A 23,022-nucleotide genomic window follows, 5' to 3' on the forward strand; every position below is an offset into this window, starting at 1 on the left:
TCCTAAAAATAAATAACGGCAGAGCCAGGAGCCACAGGGGTGTCTGTGGGCGTTGTAAACAGCCCAGGAATTTACGCTGCGAGTTTGTGTCCTGTTGTAGCAGATCCAAGAGCAGGTGCTACAAAGCACATGCACGGGTCACCAGTGGGGCTGTGCAGATAAACACTGATGGATTTGCCTTCTGCTCATTCATGGAAAACGTGGAAATGGGCACATGCCAGGCAGGGCTGCTGGACAGGCTGCAGCTTCTCACTGACAGGAGCAGCAGAGGCAAGTGCCACTGTGGGAAGTTTAGGAAATAATTACAGCCCTCATGTTTCCATCCCAAATGCACCCCAGAGTTAAGCCAGCAGTGGTATTTGCTTTGCCAGGGGTGGTTCCACATGTTTTGCAGGTGAATTATGACGTTTTAACAGTCTCTGGGCTAAAATTCCTGCTTCTTCTGACCGGGTTGTATTTGTTTGCCTGTTCGGTACTGAGTGTGTAGAGACTCCTCCACAACTCCTGCAGCATGTGGAGTGTGGAGCTGCTCTCAGCTGCCTCCCCAAGGCCTGGGGAAGGTGTGAGTGGAGCCCTGCAGCCTGAAAAATCACAGCAGCCTCTGGAAATCTGTTTGAGGGCATCGCTTTGAAGTAACAGCCATAATCTAAGTGACAGTGTTCTCCTAAGAGTGAGAGCTGCTGTGCTTTAATGTGGGCTGTGAATCTCTGAGTGCAGGAGGAGTTGTGCCAGTGAAGCAGCTCTGTTCTGAAGAGGTTTTTCCCCTGCCAAGCCCTTGGGGCTGAACAGCTCAAATCACCAACTTCTGCCATGTCCTGGGGAGCCTGGGAGAGAAGTTGCCTTTTTGGAGAGTATTTGAGGTGGTTGTTCGTGTCCAGTGATGAAGCCCACACCAGTCCCCAGCCTGTTTGTGTGACTTTTGCTCAGCAAACACCTTGGAGGGAACCACAGAAACCCAGGAAGGGTCAGACTGTTTTATCTGTCAGGTTTGACCCCGTGGGTTGTGAAACAGAAAAGATTGACGACAATTTAGAACCTCATGGCTTGGAGGGGCTGGAGTGTGTCCAGGGCAGGAAAAAGGCTGGAGCCCCAGGAGAGGCTGAGGGAGCTGGGAAAGGGGCTGAGCCTGGAGAAAAGGAGGCTCAGGGGGGACCTGGTGGCTCTGCACAACTCCCTGACAGGAGGGGACAGCCGGGGGGGTCGGGCTCTGCTCCCAGGGAACAGGGACAGGAGGAGAGGGAACGGCCTCAGGCTGGGCCAGGGGATGTGAAGATTGGGTATTAGGGAAAATCTCTTCACTGAAAGGGTGGTCAGGTGTTGTAACAGACTACCAAGGCAGTAATGGAGTCTCTGTCCCTGAAGGGATTTAAAAGTTGTGCAGATGTGGCACCTGGGGCTTGGCTTAGTGCTGGGATTGTCAGTGTTGGGTTAATGGTTGGACCCAATGATCTCAGAGGACTTTTCCAACCTAGCAATTCAGTGATTTGATTACCGGGGTTTCCTATGAACCCTGCAGAGAAAACGCTGCTTTTAAACGACTGTGAGACTGCTCAGAGCCTGGCTTTGCTCTCAGCACGGGCTGCAGCCTTGGGGTGCAATTTTGGAGTGGATTTGGGTTGCTGGGGCAAGCAGGAGCTGTTTTAATGCTGGGAGCAGGACTTGTCCCTGGATAACTCCTCTCCCTCCCCCTCTTCCTGCAGAGTTCATCTGATCTTGGGATTGGAAGCTGAAGGTTTTTGTAGAGATGTGTCCTGTCCCACCCCACCTCCCCTTCCACAGTCAGGACACCACAGAGCTGGTCCTCTCTGCCACCTGTGGCCACTCCTGCTGGCAGGGTCCACCCTTTTGTCTATTAACAGCCCAAATCTCAGCAGATTCAGTATTTGGGCTTCTTTCTACATCATTGTGCCCTTTTAAATTCAGTGTTTCCTTCCCTTATGGACCATTCTGGGTCGATAATCCTTTTATCTGCATTTGTCATGGTCCTTGAGGTCTGAACCCTCCAGATCTTGCCAAGTGGGACAAAAGCTGTAAAGTCTTTTGTAGAGGAAAGGAAATATCCAGGTGATGGGATGAGTTTCTCATTGTGGAGGGGCCCCAGAATATCAGGAGTTTCATCACCAGTTTTATGTATAGAAAAGCTATTTTTGGTAATTTAACAGGTGCTACGTGTATTAGTTTAATTTTTCACTCTCCATCTGCTTCCTGCGCAGCTGAGCACATGCCATGGCCGGCTGCAGAGATGGATCTGAAAAACAGGCACAACAACCTTTCCAAAGAATTTCTCAAAATATCCTTCCTGGCATGTCTGGGACACGGGTGGTGGCAGGATGGCCCGGGGGAAATAATTACTGGTCTGGGCTCTGTCTCCTTCAGGAGGCTTAGAAGAGTTCCAGGGAGAGGGGACACTGCCCTGGCCCCATTTTTAGGAAGGTTGTGGGCTTTTGTTCTGCCTTCATCCAGCAGAGCAGCATCCCAGCAGCAATCCAGCAGCTCCACAGGCTGGAAGGGAAGCCTGTCCAGTGCTTTGGGAGGCTGGAGATCTTCCCCCCACTCACACAGTCTTGCTAACATTTTCAATTGCGTCTTTGCAAAGTCATGATCTTAAAGCTGGGCTTCATCCAGGCTCCCTCCAGGCCTTGTAATTGCATTACAGAAGTGGCCGGGAATGTGCGGAGCCGAGGGAACGTGGGGGAAGGGCCGGCAGCATCCTCTGTCAGGGAGGGGAAACTGTGGCCATTCTGGAGCTGATCCCGTTTTTTTTTCGGAGGCCGGGGGAGGGTGGTGGGCTGTGGGATGCTGGCCCTGGGCTGTGTCCCCAGGCACGGGGCTGTGTCCCCGCACGCCTCGAGCACAGCGGAGGCTCAGCACCGGCAGGGACGGATCTGCTCCCTCTCACTTGTCACTTTGCCAGCCTGGGAATGTTCAGGCTGAGATTTTACTGCTGCTGCTGCTGCCTCCGGCTGGAGCCGTGTGTGGGAGGCAGCCGGGAGGATGGGGAGGAGGCTGGGAGAGAGGAAAGAGAAGGGCAGGGGGGCTTAGGCAGGGGGGGCAGCCTGCGGCGATCCGGGGCTGCTTGGGAATGGGGATGGAGGAATGGGCTTGGAGATACCCCTGGCCCCGGGAGCTGGGTGGGGAGGGGAGGGTTGGGTGCTGCCCGAGGGAAAGTGGGAGCTGCATCTGGGGCTGGGGTGTAAATAGGAGTGAAAGGAGAAGAGATTGGGAGGAGAAGTGAATCCCAGTCACGTCTTGTTGCCCGGAGTGGGGAAGCCTGGGAGCAGCCGGGGCCACGGGCTGGGAGAGGGCACTGCCATAGGAGCCAGAAAGCCCCAAATAAGAGAGAAGAGAGGATGCTGAGGGTGTCCCGGGAAAATCCCCAGCCCAAGCACTGCCCACAGCCCTGCCAGAGCCTCAGAGTGCCGAGGTCTCGTCCTCGGGGCACTGAGCTGCCCTCTCCACCCCCTGGGGCTCTGACAGCACTGCTCTGGCACGAATAAACTTTCCCAGTTTGTTGTGGCGCTGCTGTGACTCGTGTTTCCAGCTGCAGAGCAAGGAAAACAATTTTTCAGGAATCCATCGGGCGATTGTGCAAATAAATGTTTGCGAGGCCTTTGGCTGCCATAGTGATGAGCTCCATGGCAACCCCGCAAGGAAATGAATAATTCCGTGCTCGAAGTGGAATAATTTTGTGCTGGAAGTGGAAGATAAAAAGGGATCTGATGGCTGAGGGTGCTGCAAATTAGCTGATGAGCAAAGCACCCAAGTGCCCTCCTGGTGCGGGTGCTTGTGGAAGCTCTCGGTAATGGGGCAGTGTTGGGATGCAGATGGATGCAATGGGGCTGTGGCAGGGCTGCCAGAAAAGCCTTTTGTCTGGTTATTCCACCATTTCCATGTGGCCAGGTTCACTGAAGGCAGCTCCAGGTCGTGCACAGGCTGTACCTCCCTCTCCTGACACAGCACCTGGCCTGTGCTCCACGTCCACCACGCCCCTGAAGATGCTGCACCCCTGGGTTTATCTCAAACGTGGCTTTGATTCCTATTCTCCAGCTCGAGCTACGCTGGAAGCATTCCCGAAAATGAAAGCCAGCTCTTTTCTGAGCTTTGAAGTACGGAGTAGAACTGAACAGAGAGAAAAAAAAATCTATCCTATGGGGGATGGGTTTTTAGAAAAACACCCTATTGAATCAACACCATTTGTATTAAAACCAGCGAGTCCTTGGAGTATTTCCATAGAAATCAGCCCTCCCATTCCGGGCAGGCTCCCTGCAGCAGCATCCAAAGCTGTGGATGAGTGGGGAGCAGTGGCAAGGGGGGCGGGGGGTCCTGGGGTGTGCCCACCCCGGGCAGGGGCAGCAGGGCAGGGAAGCTGCTGGTTGTTGAGTCAGTGATTCACAGCTGTGACTCACAGCCCCATCCTATAGCCGTGGAAGGCAGCCAGGTCTGGCCATCAGCTGTGTGCATTCTGCACTGTGAGGAGGTATTTTTGGATGTTTTTAGATTACAGCCCTTGGGTTTTTTGGGGGTTTTTTTTCTGTGCCTCTGAATTCTGGATGATTGCGCTGCAAGTAATTGAGACACTTGAATTTCCTGCTTAGAGAAGTGAGTTCAATACCTTTTTATTTTGCAATGCTAAGGCATTTCTAAAATAGCTTTTCTATGTGGCTTCGTGAGGAGCAGGCACGCAGCTTTGGGGCTCTTTGTGCAAAATTCAGGAACGCTGGGTGCAGTAAGGGTGAAAAAAAGGACATAGGGGGTGTCAGGCTGAATATGAATCACCAGTGCACCCCTGCTGTGATGGAGACTGACTGGTTTTACTGGTCAGGTTGAAGCCAGCAGGACAAGAAGTTGCCCTCGATTCCCCTGTGGCATTCCTGGACCACTGTGCCCAATTTTGGGCTCCTCACTGCAACAGAAGCAGGGCCATATGAGAGCCACCAAAATAATCTGAGCACTGGAGCCCAAGGCAGGGTGGGAGGGGCTGAGAGCTCTCTCTGCTTGGAAGTGTGGGACCCAGGAGCGCTGCAGGATCCTTAAGGACCCCTCCAACCCAAGGCGTTGTAGGATTCTATGATTCATGCCCCTCTTCCAGTCCGATTTTGTGATCTCACAGGGAATTAAGGGGATGTAGGGCCTTGGGTGTCCCCCAGACAGTGAGGAGATGGAGGGGCCGGTGAGGCTCCTCCAAGGAGTTCCTGTGTTTATCCCTCACTAAGACCACAAGGAAGGAAAAGGGTCTGGAATGCTGCCCATCCTGAGCTGGCTGGTGATGCACAGTCCTCCTGCTCTGGGTGAAGTGGTTTTACGTTTGCCGAATTTCTGTTTTGCCAAATTTAGTGTAGTGGTTTTTGTATCTGCTCTCTTTTACCTCTGGGAGATAGGATTTGGGAGGAAAAGGTAAAACAGGCTTTAATTAAAAAGTAAACAGGTAGATTTCATTAACACACACTAAGGAGGAAAAAATAAGAAAAGAAAAAAAAACCCAACAAAAAAAAAGAAGAATTTTTTAAACCAACCCTTTCTCCCACTACAAACTGTTTATTTATCCCATCCAATTTCAGAACGATATTCCATTCACCAAAAAAACCAAACTGTACTAACCTATAACACTGGGACACACAGCTCTAAACCAAGAGCTCGAAACAACCTGAGCAAGATCCGCGTCTCCTGGTAGAGCTGCTCCCCTCGGGCCATGCACTGGGAAGGTTGGGCTGTGCCACTCAGACCCCTCCCAGGCAGCAGGGTCTACCCAGACCCTTCATCCCTCCCTTTCCAACCCACTCCTGGCTAAGTCTGGTCCCCGGCGGTGCCAGCTCTCCTCTCTGTGCCTTGATGCAGCCCTGGGGCCAAGGGTTGTTGGGATGGGGAGCTTGGTGGGCTCAGGAGTCCTGGTGCAGGTGAATTTCCTGACCACAGGGAGAGCCTTTCCTTCCGTGCATTCCCACTGTCATAGGACACGGAGGCTTTGACAGGAGAGAGGAGGAGTACAGGGGAACCTGAAGGAGTTGCCTGAAGGAGGGGTGGGAGAGGAGAGTCTTTTGGGAGGTGGAAAATGTGATGCTGGCACTGCCACATCAAAGACGGAGCTGAACCTGAGCCTCTGATTTCACAACGGGGTTCAAACCACTGGAATACAACATTAAACAAACAAACAAACAAAAAACAACACAAACCAACCCAAAATGTATTTGATACTTTCTTGTGCTTTCCCTCCCCCCAATCTCTGGGTACCATCATCATATTAGGGCAGCTCTCGGAGCCAGGATCAGCGGCTGGGAGGCTCCGGGATGTTTCTGAGCAGCTTTCCTGAAGCCCTGAAAAACCTGGGAACCTCATCTTCCAGCTGGGGGTGGGGCAGGAGCTGCTGGGGTTAACGGGTGGCTGAATGGGCTGTGGTTTGCAATGGAGTTCAGGTTCCTAAGTCCTTTATTGGATCTAGCCCGGGGCTCTATTCCCAGCCCTGTTTGTGACATTACCAGGTCACTGCAACCCCAGGGCTGTCCCCACCTTGTCCTGGCCCGGCCCCGAGCGCGGGGCAGGGGACCCGCGGCCGAGGAGTCTCGGCACAACCATCACGGGGGAATCAGTCTGGGAGGTGAGCACGCCTTCTGGCCTTTTGGAAACTGTGCCGCCACCCAGGGCGCCAGGAGGGCTATAAATAATGGCCAGGGCGCCCCGGGATGCGGCAGACAGCAGGTATTTCAGGATGCTGCCGGGGCAGGGTCGTGCCGGGGCAGCCTCTGCTCCATTAGTGGTTATTTGCATCCTCTAAAGATTATCTGGTGTGAGAACAGCGCCCTGCGCCCGGCTGGGGATGGATCAGGCACGGGATACAGAAGGGGAGGGATGGTCCTGTGGTCCTGGCTCAGATCCTGCGCAGCTTTGGACGAGCTGCTTGAGACCAGATTTTCTGCAGAGCACCTGGGAGTGTCCACACCATCCTTGCAGTCAGATACTGTGTTTCAAGGGGGGCTTGAACATATATTCAGAATTCCAGATCGGTTTGGGTTGGAAAGGACCTCACAGACCATCTCATTCCACCCCCTGCCATGGCAGGGACACCTTCCACTATCCCAGGCTGCTCCAAGCCCCATCCAGCCTGGCCTTGGACACTTTCAGGGATCCAGGGGCAGCCACAGCTTCTCTGGGCACCCTGTGCATAGGGAAGGATTTCACAGGGATGTGCATTCAAGGCTTCTCTCCTTGCAGAGCTTTGATGCAGCGACGAGGTCACTGTGGCAGGTACAACCTTGAAGGCTGTGCCTGTGGGTCCATCCCAATTCCAAAATGTCCATATTGAGCCTGTTCTGTGTGTGTGGGGGCAGGTGGAGGGGGCACTCAGGCAGGGGGGTGCCCAGCAGGGCGTGAGGAGCCCATCTGCTGCCCCTCACGTGGCACTGAGCTGGCACCGGCCCTGCCTGCGCCGTGTGTGCAGGGCACTGAGTGCTCAGGCGGAGCTGCCAGAGGGACACCCCAGAGCTGGGGGTGTCCGTGCTTGAGCATGGCTGAGCAGGAATTCAGGGCCTGAGGTGGAATCTGGTGTCTGAACAGGATGTTGAGACCTCAGCGGGGCTTCAGGATCTGAGCAGGGCCTTGGGGTCTGAGCAGGGTGTTGGGGTCTGGCAGCTCCTGGGTGTAAGGGCTGGGACCACAGTGGTGGAGGAGGCCACATCTGTGCTTTGTAGCCTGGTGGTCTGAACACTTTCCTGGGAAATGGGGTAAGGTGTATTCATGGGAAGGGCTTTCCAACCCCTCCTCCTCCCCTATCTGACTTCAGGAGGGCTCTCAGCTGCAAGAGCAGGGCAGCCCTTGTCCCACGGGAGCCAGCACAGAGCCAAATCGTGGTATTCCAATGGATGGAAAGGGCTGTGGGTAGTCAGAGCAGTTACTGGAGAGGAGACAGCAGTGATCTGAGTGGTGGGGTTGTTTAGGGACAGAGCAGAGGGGACCCCAGGAAGCTGGTGAGATGTTTAGGAAGTGTGGAGGCTCTGGAGGGGCTCTGGGAACACAGCCCTGGGCAGTGAGCGGTGGCTGAGCACAGCTGACACCTGGCAGACATGAAAGCAGGACTTGTTAGCCTGCACACAGAGTGCTGATTGTAGCCTCGGCCACAAAACCTCCTCAGACAAAGTCTTTCAGCATCCCCCGAGATTTCCCAGGCAGATCTGTGGTGCTCAGCACCCCCAGCAGCCAAGAGGAACCAAGGCAGATGCCCAGATGCTCCCTGTTCTCCTCTCCCGCTGCTCCAGCCTCCCCCAGGACTGATCTTGGACTCTTTTCAGAGTAAGTTCTGTGATGCCAGGCAGCTGCTCCATGATGATCCCAAATCTCACCACACCATGGGGTTTTCTCACCCTCCATCACATGAATGAAGCTGCAGAATGGAGCTGTAACCTGAAAGAGCCTGAAAGGTGCATCCACTCCCAGCCTGCAAAAAAGCCTGGTCATACAAAGGTGCAGATGCATCTCTGGGGCTTTAGTTTTTATATCAGTTTTTATGATATTGCATTGTAATTCTGGCAATGGATTACATTATATCCCGTGGCAGGAGGTTGGAATTAGATGATCTTCAAGTTCTCCTCTGACCCAAACCGTTCTGTGCTTCCATACTGGTGGGATTTTGAGGAGATGAGATGCTTAGCTGTAGCCTCTGAAGGCAGCAGGAGTTAGGAAGGTGTTGCTAGAAGCACCACTGAGTCCCCAAGTGCTTTTGGTGGTTATTCTTCAAGAGCCTGGTGAGGGATGGACACCTCTTGGCTCCTGAGTACTATTTAATAGAAGGATTTAAAGCATGCACTGGTCCAGCCCACTCCTCCTGACTGAACTGGAGTAACTTGCTGTTTGTTTTCTTTTCCCATAGCTCCCAGAATGGAGAGGAAGCTGGAGCCTGGCCCAACAACCAGTTTGACACGGAGATGCTCCAAGCCATGATCCTGGCTTCAGCCAACGGTTGGTGTCCATGACTCCTGGGAAAACCCTGACTCCTGCTCTCGGGTTCATGCTGATAGATGAGATGCTGTGGGACTGATTTATCTGGGTTAGCTGGGCTGGCTGCAAAAGCTCTGCTTCCACAGATCCCAAAGCTGGTGGAAAAGCCCACCAGCTCTCTGGTGTCCCTGCAGAGAGAGGGGTCAGGAAGGATCCAGGCAGAGGAGATACCTGATTCCTGTGGACAGGGACACCTTTTCCACCCAAACTCTTTGCTTTGCACTGGAACAACACCATCTGGCTGTGCTGTGGTTGTGTTACGTGAAAGAGCCAGTCTGGAGGTGATGTTTTATAAACTACTTGGTTCCAGAAAGTCACAGTAAATTAAACTTGCTGTAAGGTGAGGAGGAAGGAGGGCTGGAATTTTGTGTGTGGCTAGAGGCTGGACCAGGGAAACAGCGAATGCCTGACAGTATTCCCAACAAACCTTGTGTGCACAGGAGCTCCCCAAATCCCTCTGCTGAGCCATGGACTCACCAAGGTTTCTCCCACTGGCTGCTGCTGCCTCCTTGCAGTTGTATTTGCAGGAGGGTGGTCTGGGGTCATTTTGGGTTGGTTTGTTCTGGTTTATGGCAGTGAAGAAGCCTTGGGCAGGGAGGGATGTTCCCACGCACCCACAGTCTCCGTGGCTTTGCATAAAACAAGGACAATTTTCACTCTGGGCCGCACTATGGATAAAGAGCCTGGTTTTCATAGAGCCTTTATTTATAAATACCTCCAAGTCTTTCCCCCCTCGATTTAAAAATAGAAGCACAGCCATAAAACCCTGTGCAAAATGCTTAGGATGTTTCCTTTGAGCTGTTGGGAGGGAAGGAATCTGAGGGAGGAGGAATGGCTTTGGTGTTGCTTTCTTGGAAAGCTGCTGCAGCTGAACTTCGCTGCTGTGCAGACACCAGGAGACAGCTGCCGCGGCTGGGGAGGGGGGCGAAGGTCTGGGGCAAGGGAGTTGTTTACATTCAAGAGAAAGAAACAACGTGAAAATGTGTCTTTGCTCTGAAAAACGGCCATGGAAAAATAGCCCTTGGGGTTGCACGTGGTTATCGTCACCCAGCGTCTCCAGATCCGGTTTCCTTGCTGGAAAATAAAGCTGTTTTTCTGGCTGCTGCTCCAGCAATCCCCAGGATCAGAGCTAAGCGGGTCCCTTCCAGGTTAAGCACCGACTTCCATGGAGCCCCGGGCCCTACTGCAGCAAATCCCCCCCAATCCCCGAGTCTCGCACAGCCCTAACCTCTCCCAGGCTCCAGTCCGCCCAGGGGGTTGCTGGAAATCAAATCCCTCCTACAGATAATGGCTTTCCCTTATCCATCCTTTTCAGGCCCTTTCTGTGCTGGGCGTGTGGATGGGGACACAGCACAAGTCCTTTCCTCCAGCACAGTGTTTTCGTGTCACCCTTGTTCTCTGTTCCCCGTTTCTGCTCTCTCTTTCAGCCAATAGTGTTGACTGGAGCCGGCTTTGATTAGGGACAGCGCTAATTGCCCATTAAGCTTTGTGCTACCCATCCCTGGGTGTGATTTCCTGGCGGTTTAAATAATCCTTATCTTTCAGTGTCACCCACTGAGCTCTGTTGGAGCTCCGGGGTGACAGGTAGGACACAGTGACACAGGTGATGCCTTGGATGCATCCTTCCCCTGGGCCAGAGGTTTTCCTCGGCTTCAGCAGGAGGCAGCGCCAGCCGTGCACCATCCAGTCCTTTGAGGATGAAATCCCTTTCCCAATGGTTAAATTACGATCGCAGGTCAGAGTTATCTGGAGACCTGATTTTCCCCCAGGGCTGTGACCTTGCTGTAGGGTTCTGTCTCTCTTCCCAGCTATCCCCCCTCCGGATCTTCCTGCCTTGCAACTGGGAACAATATGAAAAAACAATGTTTTGAGCGATCTGAATGGGCAGAGGCAGCTGCTGGGACAGCCTGAGGAGCACAGATGCTCCAGGACACCAGACACTCAAGGGCAGACATCCTGTCCTTAAAATACTCTGGCTCCCAGTGAGAATTTAGAGAGGTGCCATGGGATGGTGGGAGAGCAGACGGAAAGGCAGCCCGGGGAGGTCCCTGTCCCCCCAGGCAGGGGCAGACACGCTAAAATGGGTCCCCTGAAAACCCCACCAGCAGCTGCAGCCACACATGCTTTGGGGCTGCCCCCGGCCTCCCCTCTGCCCACGGGGGCGATGGAGCCACTCACTGGTTATTTTTGCTGAAGCCCAAATTCTTGTTTTCCTCCTCAGGACCGTTTGGGATAATGACAGGCTGCTGGTACAGGCCGAGCGTGACCTTTCCAGCAACAAGAGCTCAAGTCCTTTGCTTGGCAAGAGCACCTCGGTGCCCATTTATTACCCTCTATTGTTCCTGTTCTCTCTTCTTTTCAGCCTTAATGTCAGTGTTACCTAGAAACAGCCGGTCGCCCTTACCCGGGGCTGATTGGCAGGCTGGGAATTTCACCAGTGCCTTTTTCTCCCTGGTGGAAGCTGTGCTGAGACTGCAAATTAATTCGTGGGGACTTGGGAGGTGCTGGCACCCCAAGCCCTTCACTGCTCAGAGTGCTGGGATGGTCCCACAGGGACACAGGGCAGCACTACCCAGGGAAGAGAAGGTGCCCAAGTCCACCCAGCCTCTCACTGGGCTGACTCCAGCTGGGACAGTCCAGAAAAAACAATTCTCCCATGGCTGGAGGCTGTAGTCCACCTGTGAGATGGTCCCTGCACATCTCCAGTCATCCCATCCCATGGGGGACCATTTCTAACACTTCGATGGGTATGGGCTTGAGTTGGTTTCTAATGAAATAAGCTGCTGCTCAGGCGAGTGAGGATTAGCAATAAATATCACTAATTACAGACACATCTTCCCAGCACAAGGTCCTCCAAGCCCTGCTAGATCTGGAACCCATTTCATGGGGACTCTGGAGGAATTCTCCTGCGGTGAATGCTTCCAGAGTGGGAAGTGAAAGGCATTTCCCTGCCCTGGGTCGCTGTGTTTACTCACCATGGCTCCTGCCCTAGTGCACAATATCACGCCTGTTTTCGGCCTCGCTGTGTTTTCCTCCCTGCCTGCTCCAACAGAGCAGCTGCAACTTTTCAAACTGCAGTTGCTTCATCCTTCCGACCCCTGCAAAGGGAATGTGTACACAGTCATATTTCAGGGGGATGATGGGATGTGGTCCAGCTTTTTGTCCAGCTTTCTGGCTGCCTTGGCCACCTCCATCTGCTTAGGCAACACGGAGGCGTGCACAGAGCTGGTCTGGAGTGAGGAGAAACGTGAGGAGACCCAGCCCACCACCTCTGCTCCTTGTTTTTCTTTGTTCCCACAAGCTCTCTGCCTGTGAAAGGAAGGAGCAGCACCCCTGGGCTCTGCCTTGGGCCCTTTGGGTGCTCCTGCTGGGTGTCCCCATCCTCCAGGACAGCCTGGCCCCAGCCTTGAGCATGAGGCAGTTAAAGGCTCAGATGGGAGCCACAGTCTCTGGTACAAAGGCTGAGTTTCAGCAAACCGTTCCTGTGCAAGGATCCCACCCTGAGCCGTGCACAGGCAGCTGCACTGGAGCAGACCGTGCAGCAGCTCATGGCAACAGCATCACTTGAGCCCTGCCATCCCCCCTTGCTCATTTCTCTCCATCTGCTCTCCAGCATCCAGCAGAGCCCCGGCATCCCGGGGGGGCCCTGCGCCCCTCCCCGCTCCTCGCTCCGTGCCGGAGCTTTGCATAGCGACAGGAATGAATTTGCCTTCCCCTCCCCCTGCTCCCAGATCTGGACCATCAGACACGCTCTGGCATTGATTTCCTTCGTGCTCGGCTTCCTAGAGCCATTTTGCGGTATTGCAGGGGAGGGGTTTTCTTTCTCGTCTGCCGTGTCCTGCTCCCTGAACAAACCTGGCTGGAGAAAAATACCGCGGGCAGGGTTTTAAATGCGGCGGAAAAATAAATAAATATTGGATTTCCTTTAATGCATCACTAATGGTGTGACTGCACAATATGTTTGTAATGGGCAGTTTCGGGGGGGGGGGGGGGTGTGGCTCTGTGCCAGGCTGCCCAGCACAGCCCTGTGGGGAGCTGAAGGGTGATGTTGGTTTGGGTTTGACACCCTGTGGAGCTGCTGGGGCTTGGGGTGAGGGTCTCCAGCTGGCTTTAACATCCTGCCCTTCTCTTTCCCCCCTTCCCCGGCGTTCCCCACAGAAGCTGCTGACGGTAACTCGACCCTGGGCGGCGGCAATGGCACGATGGGGCTGAGCGCTCGCTACGGCCCCCAGTTCACCCTGCAGCACGTCCCCGACTACCGGCAGAACGTCTACATCCCGGGCAGCAACGCCACCCTCACCAACGCCGCCGGCAAGCGCGACGCCAAGAACGCCGCCCCCGCCGGAGGCAACAAGAAGAAATCCGGGAAGAAAGAGAAGAAGTAGTGAAGAAGAGAAAGGAGACCTTAGAGCTACAGGGCAGCCGGCTCCAGCACTCCCCCAAAACCACAGCCCAGGCCGGAGGACGAATGTGAATTTTTTTGTGGTGCAAAAGTAGGAAATGCTGCGAATGTATCTCGTCATCATCAGAGCTGAGAGCAGGGGCTCGCTGCTCTCAGGTCTCATGATGAAAACCAATCCAGAATCTAAACCGAACGCAAACAAGTGCCCTGTGAATAATGTTTTATACAATCCCTCGGGTATTCGAATATGCAAGGGAGGAAGGTCTTTTGCCATGTCTTTGGATCCGATTTACTCCCAGGTAGTCCGAGAAAGGCACAAGGCTTGTGCTCGGCTTTGCCCAGTGTAAATAATTTTAATGTGGATCTTTTAATTTATAGCCCTTCAACTATTTTTTGGAAAGGAAATGGAAGTCCTTAGCTTAGAGCCCATGCTACAGTTCTTTGCTCTTAAATTTTCCGTTCGTAAAATTCACCCCCAGTCAACAATAGCGATGGATTTTGGAGTTTGGAAGTTGGTAGGGAGTGCTTCAGTTCCTGCTTACCTGTCATCTGGAAAAAAAAAAAAAGTGTTTATATTGCATGAGTCAAAGGGAATATGGCAAAGCTGCATCCTAAACATTTTTTTTGTTTTGTTTTGTTTTAAAGTGTAACCACTAATGGCCTGAAATATGATAAGGAAAAAGCCCTCCTGCTGTGTGAGAGGCAGGGAATTCCAAGAGGAGCATGCCGAGGTGTGCGGCAGCTGCCCCGGCGGTTCTAGGGGTCTCCGAAGAGCAGACACATCTCAAACCTTCTTTGCAGTAAATATTTATATGTACAGTCGATGTTCTTATGGAATTAAGGCTAAGAGAGCCTCGCTCCCCGGCGGCCAGGCCTGGCCAGGTCCCCGCCCAGGGGACACGGGGACGACGCTTCACTGTCTGCACACGGTGTCTGCATGCACGTCCCTCACCTCACACCTGCACTAGCGCAGTAGCTCCACGGACCCGCACAAGTCCTCGCATGCCCACGCGGGGTGACCGCGCCGGCAGCCCCCGGGGCTGCCCTGGGGAAGGGGTGGGAGGGGGTGGGATGGCTCAGGTGGGCTGGGGAAACTCATTATTGCTTCTAGTTCGGGCCCCAAAGGCTGTTTGGGGTGGTTGGGCGGTTCTGCAAGGTGATTCCCGCCCCAAGGGGCGAGATCCGCGGAGCTGCCGGTGCATGGCTTTGGTGCAGAGTTGGTGACCGAGTAAGTGATGGTTGTTTTGGTGGCGTTTGGGGACCAGATCCATACAAGGGACCCAAGAGCAGGGGGTGATGCTCCAAGTTGGGGGACATGTCACATGGGACCATGTGGGGCCAGCCCGGAGGAAGTGATGCGCCTGCTGGCTTTGGGCTTTATACCCTGCAGGGAGAATTAAAGGATGAGGATTAGAGTTTTTCCATGTTCCCATCAGCAAAGCACCAGGCCAGCTTCCCATAGCAGAGCAGCTCTGAGCCCCCGGGGGAGGCAGATGGGGCCTTTGTGTAGCCAGAGCCAGGAGAGGAGCTGTGGAGTGGCCAGGAAGGGGCCACGCCGAGTTTCCCAGGGGGGTGTGTGTTGTTTTTTTCCTTTTTTAATCACTAACACGTAACTCACCCAGCAGATCCAGCCCTTTCAGCCAGGCTCTCCCCACGCCTGCCCCCTCCCCAAACCCAGGGCAGCAGGAGCATCCTCCGTGTTTCATCCAGATCCAGCCACCTCCGGCACTGGCTGCACTGGGAGCGGTTCCCACCCTGTCCCCTGCAGCTGCCACCTGTCCCCCCTCTAGAAATGCTGTAGCTGAATCGTAGTCTTTATATTTTCTTTTTAATCTGCAATCTGAGGTAGCGTAGTGAGTGTTGTGTATTTAGTGGCGTGTTATTTTTAATCGCGGTAACTAACTTGTGGACATCAGTATTTTCAATTTTCTCTGTATCTTCTTTCCATGTGGTCTGTGCTCCGAGTGTACGTGAAATGAAACACGTTTGCCCTTTCAATGTGTCTAATATTGAATTATACTTATATATTATATATATGCTTATATCCTTCTTATACCCATATAGACCAATGTCGATGTGTTACACGCAAGTTTTATACTCTAATATTTATATTGCTTTTTTTCTTTGGGAAAAAAAAATAATAAAATGGTTTCTTCTGAATGAATGGTGTTTATTCTGATGGGAAAAGGGAGGCACAGATGGGGTCTGGCCATCCCAGTGCTGCTGACTGGGGGTGTTTCAGCCCTTGCCTGGCTCCAGTGGTGGGGATGCTCTTGGGGCACCCCCAGTCTTGTGTCCCCTAGGCCTGCATGGATGGCACCCCTATCCTCTGGTCGCCCAGGCCTTTGAGTAGAAGGTGACACAGCTGTGGATCATGACTGAGGACATAATGGGGTCAGTAGCCACAGCCCCAAGAGGATCCAGCTGCCCCTCTCCATCACTGGCAGGGGTCTGGTCTCTGTTGCCCAGTCCCAGAGGATCTGGACAACCAGACCCAGCTGGGATTCCATCACCCTTCCCCATCACCAGCAGGAATCCACTCTCCCTTCTGCAACCCTGGTCTGATTCGCTTTCCGTGGTGTCCCCTCTGTGCACTTGGGGACATTGGGTGGGAGGGCATTCAGGCACTGTGACCTCCCTGACCAGGACAATCCTCCCACCCTCTTCCTGCAGGGGGGGTCCAACACAGGCTGAGGAAAAACATCCCATGGCTCAGGGTGTCGCAACCCTGGAGGAAAAAATAAGCTGCTGCTGGCCAGATGTGAGGGGGAGGGTGGAGGAGGCGGGGGCAGAACAGTCCCAGGAGACAGACAGACAGACAGAGCCCAGGATTGGGGGTTGGGGCTGATCCCCCCTGTTTGTAGAGCACGGGAGGCTCCAGGTGTGCAGGGCACAGCCCCCATCCCTGTATTCCCCTCCGTCCCCACCCAGTGTCTCTGTCCAGGTGCAGGTCTGTGCCCTCCACCCTCTGCCCCCCAAACCCCCCCCAGTTCTGCCCTCACACACAGCGAGCACCCCCTGAGCCCTCCTGCAGACTGACAGACACTTCCCAAATCCCCCAGCGCCCCATAGAGACACCAAACCCCCATCCAGCTGCACAGAGACCCCTGAAAATCCCCACACACCTCTCCGAGGGACATCCGTCTCCCCGAATTCCCTTGCATCCCACAGATCCAGCTCTCCCTCCTCCCCTGCACACCTGGGGACAGCCCTGGTCACACACACACACACGCGGGGGGTTCTAACCAGAGCATCCTCCTTCGGGACAGGCGGTCCCAGCCCACAGGGGAGGCCGCCGGGCTCAGGGCAGTGACCGGGCAGGGATTTGCAGCTCTGGGGCTCCTGTGACACCGTGTCCTCTGCCCCCAGCCCCGGAGCTGCTGTCCCTCCCATGCCGGATCACCTGGAGTGCATCAGGGGCGGCTCCAGGGTGACGGTGGGGATCAATCCCACCGACCCACAGGGTAATGGGACCAGGGCTGAGCACTTCCAGGTGCCACCCGCGGGCTGTCCCCAGCACCTGTCCTAGCCGGGGCGGCTTCATTCCGGGGCACTGGGCATCACTGAATGCTTGGCTGGCGATGCCACCGGGTGCCCGGAGCTGAGTGCTGAGGGCTGCTGGTGAAGGAACCGGGGGTGGTCATGCCAGTGGGTCCCCAGAGGGGTGACAGTCTCCACTGCTGGGGAGCAAAGAGGCTTCGCAGAACTCCGGGGTGGGTTTGGCCTGAGGAGCCGCAGCCTCCCCGCTGCCCTGAGCCCCGCGGTGTCCCCGTGTCCCAGCTGCGGGTGTCGGTGTCGGGATGGGTGCAGTGAGAGGGGGAACATCGAGTTTCATCTCATTTCTCTTCTCTCTTGCACTGAAATTACCCCAGGGCACACGGCGAGAGCCAGGAAGGGGAAGCAGCAAACACAGACCTGGCCAATTAGCGCTAATGAAGGAAACGCGGTCAGCCGCGCTAATTACCGGGGACAGGCGGGAGCGGGAACGTGTTCAGTGCAGCGTGGCGAGCTGGGGGAATTCCCGAGCTGAGGCGGGGACACGGGGGAGGCCAACAGAAACAGAGCTGGAGTCACAGCTCTGACAAAAGGGACACAAAGAGCGTGGCAGGACAGAGCCCCTGGCAGGCGCTGGGGACAGTGACATGGCGGGGCTCATGGCATTGCTCCCGGGAAGGGTGACCCGGCCTTGGGAAGGAGGTCCTGAGAGGTACGGGCGGTCTTCCACTGCAGCCCTGGTGGGGACTGCGGGGCTCTGCCTGGAGGGGGGCTGTGGGGTCCGGCCTCTGTGCCCGGTGCTGGGGATGAGTGGCTGTGTCCCCCTCAGGGCAGGTGGGGATTCACCAGCAAACTCTGAGGGGTGCAGCCAGTTCCAGATGGGCCCCCGTGCCTGGGCCAGGGTGTCCATGCAGGAGGGCTCTGAGCATCCTTCAGCAGCCAGAAGGGTCTCAGATGTTCCTCCACCCTGGTGCCCTCCTGCTGCTGCTCCTCTCCCTTCTCCATCTCCTTACCCCACCCCTGGGATTAGCTCAGCACCTCTTTCTCCCCTCCCCGTCATTGTCCAGGCACAACCATGGTGTGGGGCCAGGGAACCTTCAGACTCCACAGGCAGCAGGGCTGGAAACTCTTGGTGGTACAGGAACAGGTCACAGAGTGGTGGAGACCCCTTTGCTCCCCCTCTGGGGGTTGTCCTCGACCCACTTCCTGCTCCTGGCAGAGCTGGAGCACCCGGATGCCACAGGTAGTCCTGGATGGTGTTTTTGTTTGGTTGGGGGGTTTTTATGTTTGGTTTTTTTCCCCAACTGACCTTGAAAATGAAACAAAAAGAAAAGAAACTAACCAAAACAACCCAAACAAACAAACAAAAACCATTGAGCCAGGCCAGTTTTCCATCGGACCTGTGAGCTGAGCTGACCTGTCACTGGGCCCCAGGGAGGGCTGGGTGGGGAGCTGGAATCTCCATCAGGCTGTGGTCATGGGCTGAGTCCCATCGGCCGCTCCTCCAGTCATTACTTCACCCCGCAAAGCAGGGGTGGGGGGTGGAAATTACAAAAAAAGCTGAGTTTTCGTGCAGCTCTCTCTCACCCCTTCCTTTGGGGTCCCCAGAGGCAGGGGGAGGTCACCCTGGGTCTGACACAGACACTGGGATCTGGAGCCTGCTCAGAGCAGAAGACACTCCTGGGAGCTGATGGCAGCAGGGGTTTCTCCCCCCATGAATGCCTTGCAAGGAAGGGCAGCCAATGCCATCATAAAGCACCCGGAAATCGCAGTCCTTGGGATACAAAATGTCCCGAAGGGATCCAGGGGGACAGTGGGTGCAAAGGGCCGGGTGAGGAGAGGGGATGTCCATAGCAGGGGATGAGGTGGCAAAGGCGCCCACAGCCCCCAGATCCTCTGGGATTTTATTTCCCCCAGCACAGCTGGCTCCTCTCACACCTCACATTCCTGGAAGGGGAAGTGAGAAGGTGTTTCACTATCCTCCACATCCCTCCCTGCTCCATAAATCCACTTCGCGCCGCTGTGATTTATTATTATTTATAACAATAACAAAGCGTGCGTAGATGGAATAAAATTTGCCTTTTGCTGACTGAAACCTTGTGACCACGGGGAAGGAGAGGGCGGAGGGAGGGCCCTGCTGGCCCTTGGCCGGCCCCGTTGGGACTCGGGGGCTGCCAAAGGCTCTTCTATCACGTGGAGGAGCAGCACCAGCCCTCAGCCACTCTCCGGACAAAATAGAATGTGGTGGGATTTTGCCCTTTTGCAGCCTGTGTGACCTTGTGGTGGTCTGTGCCGTGAGCTGCTGGGAGAGCACTCTGTCTGTCTGTCTGTCTGTCTGTCCTCCCTGTGGGGCACAGCCCATGTCCCAGCCGTGCTGGTGGCCGGGTGCCCGAGGAGATCAGTCCCAGGGAAGCAGCCAGAACCTGAGGTGATGGGGCTGCGAAAGGGGAGGGCAAGGAGGAGAGGCAGGGAAGGAGAGCGATGCCAGGAGGGATGAGGACAAACCAGGCAGATTCCGGGCACTGCTGGTAGGACACAGAGTGGCTGGAAGGGCTCAGCTCCAAGGGGACACTGCCGTGTGTGTTCCCCACACTCCACTGGAACTTGCTGTGGCTCCTGCAGTGCTGTGGGTGGGACTTGCCAGGGTCACTGTCACTGAGCAGCCCATGGCCCTGGTCCCAGGGTGTGCTGCTGCCTCTGCAGGCAGGAACATCCCTCTGCTCCTCAGAACCCGGGCTGGCCCCTGCCACACCATCCCTGGGGAGTCCCTGGGAGCACAGAGCCAGGCAGAGTTAATTCCCTCATGGATATCTGCAGGCCCCGTTAACCACCGAGAGGTGGGGCAAAGGCAGAGGTCTGCAAAACCCCCACCCCAAAAAAGGCCAAGAAAAGCCAAAATGCTCCTCTGGGAAGGGGCAGGGGCTGCCCGTGCCCAGTGCTGCCTGCCTGACCCTTGTCCCTTTGGCACGTGGCAAAATGCCCAGTTTGGGGAGGGGGTTTTGGCCCCCTCTCCTCGTGAACGGGCAGCAATGCTGAGCCAAACCACCCCAAGGTTTTCTGGGGCCTCTGGGAGCACGAAAGGGAACGGATCTGGCTGTGTTGGGGTGTGTTCCTCTCAGGGGGGACAGGGATGGGGGTGACACGGAGCCCAGCGCATCCTGCTCACCAAGGCTCGGAAGCCACTGCCAGTTTTGGGCTGGGAAGCAGAGACACCTCCTGGGAACCTCCCCTCCTGTCCCACAGGCCTCAGACAGGTGGGATTTGATTTGGGATTTGAGAGGAGCCCTCCTGGGTGAGCTCCAGGTGACACAGCCTGGCTGGCACAGGGAAGGGAGAGCAGCCACTTCAGCCAAGGGGTGCAGGAGGAAAGGGCCCCCAAGAGCCCCCAGCTCCAGAGCTGCTTTGGGGAGCAGCGCCCAGGGCTTGTCCAGTGCCACCTGCACCGCTGGTCCCCAGGATGTGGGTGGCTGCCAGGACTGGGAGTGGGGACCCTGCCATGCTCCCCATCACCTCCAGACTGGGGGGTTCCTGTGAGCTGCCAGGGGCAATGGGGGCAGGGACTACCCCAGATAAATGGGGGAGGAGAGTCCTGGTGCTGCAGAGCGAGATGGGACAGCAGCCAGGGAGGGACAGCAGCCAGATGGGAGCAGAGGGACAGGAAGAGGGAGACAAAGCTGCTTTGTGCCGGGCAGGGAAAGAGGGGGAATGGGGAAGGGGCTCCTGGGTGCCAGGGGAGGGGGCCAGGCTGGATCCCTTCAACCCCACCATCCCCACAGTGGGGTGTAAGAGATAATCCACAGGGGTGCAGGAAGAAAATGTGGTTTGTACCATTAGTAACTTCAAAAATATTTAAAAACAGTGTTTTTTCATCTCTCCCCCATCATTTTTTTTACCTCGTGCTTTAGTTTATGCTTTAAAGTGTACTTGTTAGCCCAGCAGTACGTGTAGGGAATTTATAAATCAATGAATATATTGGGGGGATGTGGAATAAAAAAACGTGGAGCCTGGAGCTCTGCACGGTGCTGGGGGGTGCCTGCAGTTGTTAGAGACCAAGAGTCCTCCCCCACTGCTGCAGCACCCCAGGGGGATGAGGAGTGTCCCTGCTGAAGCTCAGGGGGTCTCTCCCAGCCCCTGCAGAGATTTGGGGTGTCCCCACCCCCTGACTGAGCACCACCCCCGTGGTGTCTTTGAGGCCACCCCAATCTGGCTTCTATCCATCCCTCTGGTCCCTGCAGTCAGGCCCAGGATAAAAAGCTTGCTTTTTTTTTTTTTTTTTTTTAAATCCTGGCTTTTCTTTTCTCTCCCATTTTCACAGGACACTGTGGGCCTCCCACTCCTCAATTAGCAACTTGTCAGTGACAAGCTCATCAAAAAGCTGCTAAAAAAACCCCAAACTGAGATTTGATGCAAACTAGGGCAGTAATCAGGTCTGTGCCCTGGTTTTTAAATTATCCCAGCAGTCCCTGTGTGCCCATGCCTGTGGGGACCCACACCTGAAAGCCTCGTGGAGCCAGGGCTGTTCAGCTGCCTCCATCCCACACCTCTGCAGCAACAGGGACTCCTCGGATGGCCGAGGGGGATGGGGACACATTTTGGGACACAGGCCTGGCTGGTGGCCATGCTGGTGGCAGAGAGGGGGGACAGGGCTGCTCCCCACCTTAGGCAGGGGGTACAGGAGCCCTGCCCGGCTAGGAGGGGTTGGGGTTGGCCGCAGGGAGGGACTGGGCACCCCTTGGAGCACCCACATGAGGTGCCAGCAGGACTTGGGCAGCAGAACAGCTGCTGCAAGGAGCCCTGGGCCCCGGAGCAGGAGCTGCTGCACTCCTGGGCTGGGGTGTCCCTGTGCTGCCCTGGGCCCCGGAGCAGGAGCACAGCCCGGGCTGGGGTGTCCCTGTGCTGCCCTGGGCCCCGGAGCAGGAGCACAGCCCGGGCTGGGGTGTCCCTGTGCTGCCCTGGGCCCCGGAGCAGGAGCACAGCCCGGGCTGGGGTGTCCCTGTGCTGCCCTGGGCTCTGGAGCAGGAGCACGGCCCGGGCTGGGGTGTCCCTGTGCTGCCCTGGGCCCCGGAGCAGGAGCACGGCCCGGGCTGGGGTGTCCCTGTGCTGCCCTGGGCCCCGGAGCAGGAGCTGCTGCACCCCTGGGCTGGGGTGTCCCTGTGCTGCCCTGGGCCCCGGAGCAGGAGCACAGCCCGGGCTGGGGTGTCCCTGTGCTGCCCTGGGCTCTGGAGCAGGAGCACAGCCCGGGCTGGGGTGTCCCTGGGCTCCAGGCCCTGCACAGAACCGCTCCCGAGGACAAACCCCTCCCGTGCCACCAAGCCAGGGCCACGTGGATGCACATTTGTCCCTCCAAAGTGGCCATCTGGGAGAATGTGTCCTTCATCCCAGCAGAGCAGCAGGGAGCTGCAGCCTGGCCCAGTTCTGGCTGCTTTGACCTCTAAACTCAGCCGGCGGCTGGACTGGTGTGACTTCAAGGGCAGAGGGACCCTCTGGGGGGGTCACCAGGAGGGACACTGCTGTCACAGACCTGTCACACAGGTGTGCACACCCTCAGGGACAAAAAGGCTCTAGTGGTGTGTCCTGGGCTCTGCCTGCTGGTTTGTCCCTGGGGAATATCCATCGTGACTCGTGGCTGGACAGTGAGGGTGGCTCCTGTCCTCCCCACCTCCTACCCACCTGGCATTCAGCCCTGGTGACATTTGGGCAGGGGGGACAACTCCATCCCCCAGAGCCTGTGTCTGGGCTCTGAGACACCACACCTGGTGTGCCAAGGTGGATTTTTGGGGCAGGAAACAGGATTTTCAGCCTTCCCCAGGGATGTGGCGGCAGCACCCAGCCCACCACAGCCGTGATGCTGCTCCAGCTCCTCAGCTGCCCCCTCCAGCTTGGATGAGCTCCCTGCAGCTCAGTGCCACAACGCTCTGGGTTCAGCTCTGCACCAGCGAAATTATGATATGGAGACAAAAAAAAATCACATTTTTTTTACCAAAAATCATGTTTATTTCTCCATTTTTGTACATAAAAGCTGTCACGATAACACCCTGCTCTCAGAGCATCCCTTTCCCACAGCTGCAAAGCCATGAAAAAAAAGGGAGCTTGTACAAGGCAATACAGACTCCCAGGCAGGGCTCCAGGCTGGCTCGGAT

At 55.8% G+C, this 23,022-nt stretch overlaps 1 protein-coding gene across 1 annotated transcript in view; it reads left to right on the forward strand.

Moving 5' to 3' along the window:
• Positions 1–15,547, forward strand: part of LOC136297530 (uncharacterized) — a 156,826-nt gene extending 141,279 nt beyond the window's left edge. The window contains exons 6-7 of the mRNA XM_066197470.1: positions 8,858–8,946; positions 13,144–15,547. Coding sequence (XP_066053567.1) covers positions 8,858–8,946; positions 13,144–13,370 — 316 coding nt within the window. The 3' untranslated portion in view covers positions 13,371–15,547. The remainder of the gene's footprint in view (positions 1–8,857; positions 8,947–13,143) is intronic.
• Positions 15,548–23,022: the final 7,475 nt, after the last annotated feature.

Source organism: Chamaea fasciata, unplaced genomic scaffold, assembly GCF_029207755.1.
Source record: "Chamaea fasciata isolate MVZ Bird 193981 ecotype frontalis unplaced genomic scaffold, bChaFas1.0.hap1 SCAF_15, whole genome shotgun sequence".
In the NCBI taxonomy this organism is placed as follows: Eukaryota; Metazoa; Chordata; class Aves; order Passeriformes; family Sylviidae; genus Chamaea; species Chamaea fasciata.